We start from the raw sequence: 7,700 nt of genomic DNA, 5'->3' as shown, positions 1-7,700 counted from the left end.
ATGCACTAGGGGTGGGGGGGATAGGTACGGGGGGTTGGGGATGAGTACAGGGTGTGTACAGAGGGCATAAGTACTGGGGGTGGGAGAGTACAGGGTGTGTGTGGAGGGGATAGGTATTGGGAGTGGGGGGGATGAGTACAGGGTGTGTGGGGAGGGGATAGGTATTGGGAGTGGGGGGGGTGAGTACAGGGTGTGTGGGGAGGGGATAAGTATTGGGAGTGGGGGGGGTGAGTACAGGGTGTGTGTGGAGAGGATAAGTATTGGGAGTGGGGGGGGGATGAGTACAGGGTGTGTGTGGAGAGGATAAGTATTGGGAGTGGGGGGGGGTGAGTACAGGGTGTGTGTGAAGGGGATAGGTACTGGGGGTGGGGTGAGTACAGGGTGTGTGTGGAGAGGATAGGTACTGGGGGTGGGGTGAGTACAGGGTGTGTGTGGAGAGGATAGGTACTGGGGGTGCGGTGAGTACCGAATATCATCCACAGTGTGCTGCTCCTGTCCACGGTTAGGTGAGGTTTTGTAGTTGAGTGACATCTATAGCGCTCACATAGACGTGCTGTACTGATCCTGACCTGCATGGCTGTCTATGATGTTACCAGAATTTCATTATATTCTCGATACAGATGTAAAATAAATATCCAGATTAATTTTCATTTTCAGCTTCAGTGCAGATAAGGTGGTGGGATTCAGCTTTACAACGTGTGAACAGGGCCACAGGCCAGGGAGCAGCAGGTGGGGCATCACTGTGGCAGGGAGATCTTGGAGCCCTTCTTTGGACATAAAGCCGCCATCAGACACCATTAAAGCTTTATTGACACCTGATTACGGCAGAGTAGATAATAACCTTATGGTACAGTCTATATTACATAGAAAATTTTACAGAGGATTCCATAGATCTCTATTGAAAATGTTTACATCCAGCAGTCATTAAAATCAAGGGGAAAAGGAATAACTTAAACAGTAGATATATAATACAGAACATTCCTGGGAGGTGGGTATATATATATATATATATATGGACACAGACACACCACCATCTGCCCCCGTGAGGCCTCTCCCTAAGCAATATTATAACACTGGCTAGGAAGGATAGGGAATGGCCCCTATACTGACCAATAATACTACACCCATCATACTTGAGGGGAGGCTGAGAGGCGCCAAGTTGCATGTACTAGACAGCTGCCTGGCAGACTACAGGGGGAAGAAACAGAGTCCACAGAGGAGGTCAGCCTTCCCTCCCTCTCACCAGTGTAAGATCGGCGTGTCCTGAACACACAATGGCCCTTCTCATTTATTGAAAGCTACATGGACAATAATATGGGGGCCAAGCTATGTATATACAGATAAAGCTGTATACTGCGTGTGTGTGGGGAGATTGGGGTGGACAGCAAGAATCCGAGACCTAGAGGCAAATCACAGAATCATCAGATACCAAAACTCTGTTTCTCAATCCTAAGATCAGGAACGTACCCGCCATTGTGTCCATTACTACCAGTAAGAAAAGGCGCATGTGCAAAAACAGTAAAGAAGAATAAAGGGGGCTGGAGCCAGACAGTGACCTTAGAGCCACCCTATCCAGTGTAATCATCAAGGGGCATGGTTGAACGGCTGCATTATGGATGTGCAACATGAAGCCATAATACAGTATTCCAGGGGTGTGCAGGGGGGGGGGGGGCATTTTTGCCCTCAAGCATCTGCCTTAGCAGGCTCATAGGGAATATAAGATGAACATAAGGGGGTAACCAATGATCCTGTATAAGGGGAGACCGCCTCCGATATGTCCATGTACAAGGCACCTATCAGCAAAGCCCCCTGGCATGACCATTTGTGCAGCGGGAGGCAACTGTTAGCAGAGCCCCCGCCTTCACAATGTACATGGCAGGAGGCACCCTTCAAAAGACCCCCCCCCCACACACACACACTATGTATGCAGCAAAAATAACCAGTCAGCAGATCTCCCCCCCCCCCCCCCTTATGACCATGTATGCAGTGGGAGGGACCAGTCAGCAGAGCCCCCACTCATGACCATGTATGCAGCGTGAAGGACCAGTCAGCAGAGCGCCCACTCATGACCATGTATACAGCAAGAGGGACCAGTCAGCAGAGCTCAGCACCATCGGAAAAACACCAACTCAACAGGAGGAAATAATCAACCCAAACAAACAACCAAAAATATATTCAGGAGCCTCACACCCAAAGTAGCAAAAATAAAATTCTACAAGACATTTGTCTCATCCTTCTTAAAATATCGGGCTGAAAGTCTGGGTCAGGAACAGCCCGCCACAAGCCAGGACGGGAGGAGCAGCAGTCAGCACTGAGGCCTTGAGAACCAGCAATTAGGAAAATGGACGACGTCCTCCACTCATCTGCTCTTCTCCCATCAATATCCGGAACACAATCCCGATGCGCAGGAAAAACTTCCTCAGGACGGCACGCAGCTCTGGGATCAGGTCAAACTGCATGATCTCACACAAGTGCGGGTAATAGTGGGAAGCATGAGCCCGGAACTACAGAAAAAGGGAAACACGGGTAAGGCACACCATCCAGCATTCTAACATCGACAGCCTCTTGCTCAGACACCACCAGCGCCTGCCACTCGCACCCCTCTTGGTGAGAAGCGGACCAGAGGCTAGCTGGTACAGTGCTCCCCCGGGCATTTCTGCCATTCAATTGAAGTGACTGCTGGAATATCAGGACACTATAAAGACACTGTATAAAGAGAGAGATAACATCTTGTTATTAACGTCCATGCAGTCCTTGATATGTGTGTGTGTGTGTGTGTGTGTGTGTGTATAATATATATATATATATACTAGAAAATGTACCCGGGTATAAAGTGTCAGTGTGTTAATTAGATTTGTTCTAAGGTGCCCAGGAGGCCATGCTAAAGGTATTGTTTCATCTGAGTTAATCAGTGGAATTAGTGTATACCTGTAGTGCATAGTTGGAGGGGTTCTGTATACCCACAATGTATAGTTTTTAGGGGTCTCGCATATCTGTAGTGCATAGTTGGGGGGGCTGTATACCTATAGTGTATAGTTGAGGGAGGTCCTGTATACCTGCAGTGTACAGTTAGTGAAGGTCCTGTATACCTATACTGTATAGTTCGGGGGTCCTGTATACCTGTAGTATATAGTTGGTGCTGTATACCTGTAATGTATAGTTGGTGGAGGTCTTGTATACCTGTAGTTTATAGTTTGAGGGTCCTGGATACCTGTAGTGTATAATTGGTGGAGGTCTTGTATACCTGTAGTATATAGTTCGGGGGTCCTATATACCTGTAGTAAATAGTTTGAGGGTCCTGTATAACTATAGTATAGAGTTGGTAGAGGTCCTGTATACATGTAGTGTATAGTTTGGGGTCCGATATACCTGTAGTATATAGCTGGTGGAGTTCCTGTATACCTATAGTATATTTGGGGTCCTGTATACTTGTAGTATAGAGTTGGTGAAGGTGCTGTATACCTGTATTATAGAGTTGGTGTAGGTCCTGTATACCTGTAGTGTATAGTTTTGGGGTCCTGTATACCTGTAGTGTATAGTTGGTGGAGGTCCTGTATACCTGAAGTATATAGTTGGTGGAGGTGCTGTATACCTGTAGTATATAGTTTTGGGGTCCTGTATACCTGTAGTGTAAAGTTTGGGGTCCTGTATACCTGTAGTATATAGTTTTGTGGAGGTCCCGTGCACTTGTAGTATATAGTTTTGGGGTCCTGTATACCTGTAGTGTCCTGTATACTTGCAGGGTTGTATTTACCCGTATGGCAGTGTTATTCAGTCACAGAGTGTCGGTATTGGTCATGTCTGGTATGGGGGTATTGGTCAGGTCTGGTGTGGCGGTGTTATCCAGTCACGGTATGGTGGTATTGGTCAGGTCTGGTATAGCAGTGTTATCCAGTCACAGTATGGCAGTATCGGTCAGGTCTGATATGATGGTGTTATCCAGTCACAGTATGGCAGTATCGGTCAGGTCTGATATGATGGTGTTATCCAGTCACAGTATGGTGGTATTGGTCAGGACTGGTGTGGCGGTGTTACTCAGTCACAGTATGGCGGTATTGGTCAGGACTGGTGTGGCGGTGTTATCCAGTCACAGTATGGCGGTATTGGTCAGGTCTGGTATGACAGTGTTATCCAGCACAGTATGGCGGTATTGGTCAGGTCTGGTATGGCAGTGTTATCCAGTCACAGTATGGCGGTATTGGTCAGGTCTTGTATGACAGTGTTATCCAGTCACAGTATGGCGGTATTGGTCAGGTCTGGTATGACAGTGTTATCCAGTCACAGTATGGCGGTATTGGTCAGGTCTGGTGTGGCAGTGTTATCAAGTCACCGTATGGCGGTATTGGTCAGGTCTGGTGTGGCGGTGTTATCCAGTCACAGTATGGCGGTATTGGTCAGGTCTGGTGTGGCAGTGTTATCCAGTCACAGTATGGCGGTATTGGTCAGGTCTGGTGTGGCGGTGTTATCCAGTCACAGTATGGCGGTATTGGTCAGGTCTGGTGTGGCGGTGTTATCCAGTCACAATATGGCGGTATTGGTCAGGTCTGGTGTGGCGGTGTTATCCAGTCACAGTATGGCGGTATTGGTCAGGTCTGGCAGTGTTATCCAGTCACAGTATGGCGGTATTGGTCAGGTCTGGTATGACAGTGTTATCCAGCACAGTATGGCGGTATTGGTCAGGTCTGGTGTAGCAGTGTTACCCAGTCACAGTTTGGTATATCTGTTGTGTCCTGTATATACATGTACTGTATAGATGGAGTAGGGGGTCCTGTACATACATGTACTGTATAGATGGAGTAGGGGGTCCTGTACATACATGTACTGTATAGATGGAGTAGGGGGTCCTGTATATACATGTACTGTATAGATGGAGTAGGGGGTCCTGTACATACATGTACTGTATAGATGGAGTAGGGGGTCCTGTACATACATGTACTGTATAGATGGAGTAGGGGGTCCTGTACATACATGTACTGTATAGATGGAGTAGGGGGCCCTGTATATACATGTACTGTATAGATGGAGTAGGGGGCCCTGTATATACATGTACTGTATAGATGGAGTAGGGGGTCCTGTATATACATGTACTGTATAGATGGAGTAGGGGGCCCTGTATATACATGTACTGTATAGATGGAGTAGGGGGTCCTGAATATACATGTACTGTATAGATGGAGTAGGGAGCCCTGTATATACATGTACTGTATAGATGGAGTAGGGGGCCCTGTATATACATGTCCTGTATAGATGGAGTAGGGGGTCCTGTATATACATGTCCTGTATAGATGGAGTAGGGGGTCCTGTATATACATGTACTGTATAGATGGAGTAGGGGGTCCTGTATATACATGTACTGTATAGATGGAGTAGGGGGTCCTGTATATACATGTACTGTATAGATGGAGTAGGGGGTCCTGTATATACATGTACTGTATAGATGGAGTAGGGGGTCCTGTATATACATGTACTGTATAGATGGAGTAGGGGGTCCTGTATATACATGTACTGTATAGATGGAGTAGGGGGTCCTGTATATACATGTACTGTATAGATGGAGTAGGGGGTCCTGTATATACATGTACTGTATAGATGGAGTAGGGGGTCCTGTATATACATGTACTGTATAGATGGAGTAGGGGGTCCTGTATATACATGTACTGTATAGATGGAGTAGGGGGTCCTGTATACATGTACTGTATAGATGGAGTAGGGGGTCCTGTATATACATGTACTGTATAGATGGAGTAGGGGGTCCTGTATATACATGTACTGTATGGATGGAGTAGGGGGTCCTGTATACATGTACTGTATAGTTGGAGTAGGGGGTCTACCAGTTATTACTGTGGATGTTGTGAGGCAGCTTCCCTAGCAACCATTGCTCCCTGTGAAAATGAGAGCAGTAATCCTATTGGTTGCTAAGGCTCCAACTGCCGTGTCTGCTGCAGCTAATTATATCACCTGTGTGTGCAGTGAGGAGATTTTCCCATTCATCTCTATGAGGCGCCGCTCTTTCCCCTCCCCCTCCCCTCCTGTACATCTGGCGAGGACGGGACCTTCGCAATAACCTTCCCGGGCACCCAATGTATCTGTGGGCCAAATTTGGGGTCAAACGGTTCAGGCGTTTGGAAGTCTATAGAGGACAGACAGACAGACAGACTTTGATTTTTATGATATATATATATATATATATTAGTGTGTTCGTAATATGTTCGTAATTTTTTATTTTTTTTAAACCTGTGTTTATTCCACTTTATACCTTTGTTCCCAGAAGATCCTTCAAAAGGCAACATGGTGTTATATGGTCCACTTCTTTCCTAATAGCCCTATTTCACGGAACAATTATCGTTCATAGACTCGCTCCAACGAGCACTTAACAGTTTTTTTAAGCAAACAATAACACATAATACGTGTGGGAACATGAACGATATCTGTAGTGTAACGATTTTTTGGTGGTCGTTACATCGTTGTTTAAAACGTGGGGAAATGTAGGTAGACATTTCAAGAATGATTGAAAGATTTTTTTATTCAACGAAAAGATTAGCGAATTATTGTTAAAAGACCAACGATTTTTTTTTCGAAATGTTGAAAAAAAATAGTGAACAACTCAACGATGATTTCGCTGTTGTCGTTCGCTCGTTTACAGCTATTCCACAAAACTAATATCGTTAACGAGCAATCGTTTGAACGATTTTATGAACGATAATCGTTTGAAAAAGTTCCGTGGAATAGGGCCTTTACTCTCTAGCATACCCAATGGTATTATACACAGAATTTGGCAGGCTCTCTTGGCAATTTAAAATTATCTCAGGGATAGCTTCACACGTATAGTGTCACATTATTACTTTTAGCTACAAAATGCATCCCACTGGGCACACCCTCAGAAGAGATCCTGCGCCCCTATATCTCTATAGCACACCCTCAGAAGAGATCCTGCGCCCCTATATCTCTATAGCACACCCTCAGTAGAGAGGAGATCCTGCCCCCCTATATCTCTATAGCACACCCTCAGAAGAGATCCTGCGCCCCTATATCTCTATAGCACACCCTCAGAAGAGATCCTGCCCCCCTATATCTCTATAGCACACCCTCAGAAGAGATCCTGCGCCCCTATATCTCTATAGCACACCCTCAGAAGAGATCCTGCCCCCCTATATCTCTATAGCACACCCTCAGAAGAGATCCTGCGCCCCTATATCTCTATAGCACACCCTCAGAAGAGATCCTGCTCCCCTATATCTCTCTAGCACACCCTCAGAAGAGATCCTGCCCCCCTATATCTCTATAGCACACCCTCAGAAGAGATCCTGCGCCCCTATATCTCTATAGCACACCCTCAGTAGAGAGGAGATCCTGCCCCCCTATATCTCTATAGCACACCCTCAGAAGAGATCCTGCGCCCCTATATCTCTATAGCACACCCTCAGAAGAGATCCTGCCCCCCTATATCTCTATAGCACACCCTCAGAAGAGATCCTGCGCCCCTATATCTCTATAGCACACCCTCAGAAGAGATCCTGCCCCCCTATATCTCTATAGCACACCCTCAGAAGAGATCCTGCGCCCCTATATCTCTATAGCACACCCTCAGAAGAGATCCTGCCCCCCTATATCTCTATAGCACACCCTCAGAAGAGATCCTGCCCCCCTATATCTCTATAGCACACCCTCAGAAGAGATCCTGCCCCCCTATATCTCTATAG

At 46.5% G+C, this 7,700-nt stretch overlaps 1 protein-coding gene across 2 annotated transcripts in view; it reads right to left on the bottom strand.

The window, feature by feature from the left end:
* Positions 1-787: 787 nt before the first annotated feature.
* Positions 788-7,700, bottom strand: part of ARFGEF2 (ARF guanine nucleotide exchange factor 2) — a 43,253-nt gene continuing 36,340 nt past the window's right edge. For both annotated transcript variants that reach the window (XM_069952702.1, XM_069952703.1), the window contains exon 39: positions 788-2,504. In XM_069952702.1, coding sequence (XP_069808803.1) covers positions 2,334-2,504 — 171 coding nt within the window. In that variant the 3' untranslated portion in view covers positions 788-2,333. The remainder of the gene's footprint in view (positions 2,505-7,700) is intronic.

This window comes from Dendropsophus ebraccatus, chromosome 14 (assembly GCF_027789765.1).
Source record: "Dendropsophus ebraccatus isolate aDenEbr1 chromosome 14, aDenEbr1.pat, whole genome shotgun sequence".
Taxonomy (NCBI): domain Eukaryota; kingdom Metazoa; phylum Chordata; class Amphibia; order Anura; family Hylidae; genus Dendropsophus; species Dendropsophus ebraccatus.
Note: the sequence above shows the minus strand (reverse complement) of the source record. Positions and strands in the feature narration are given on the sequence as shown.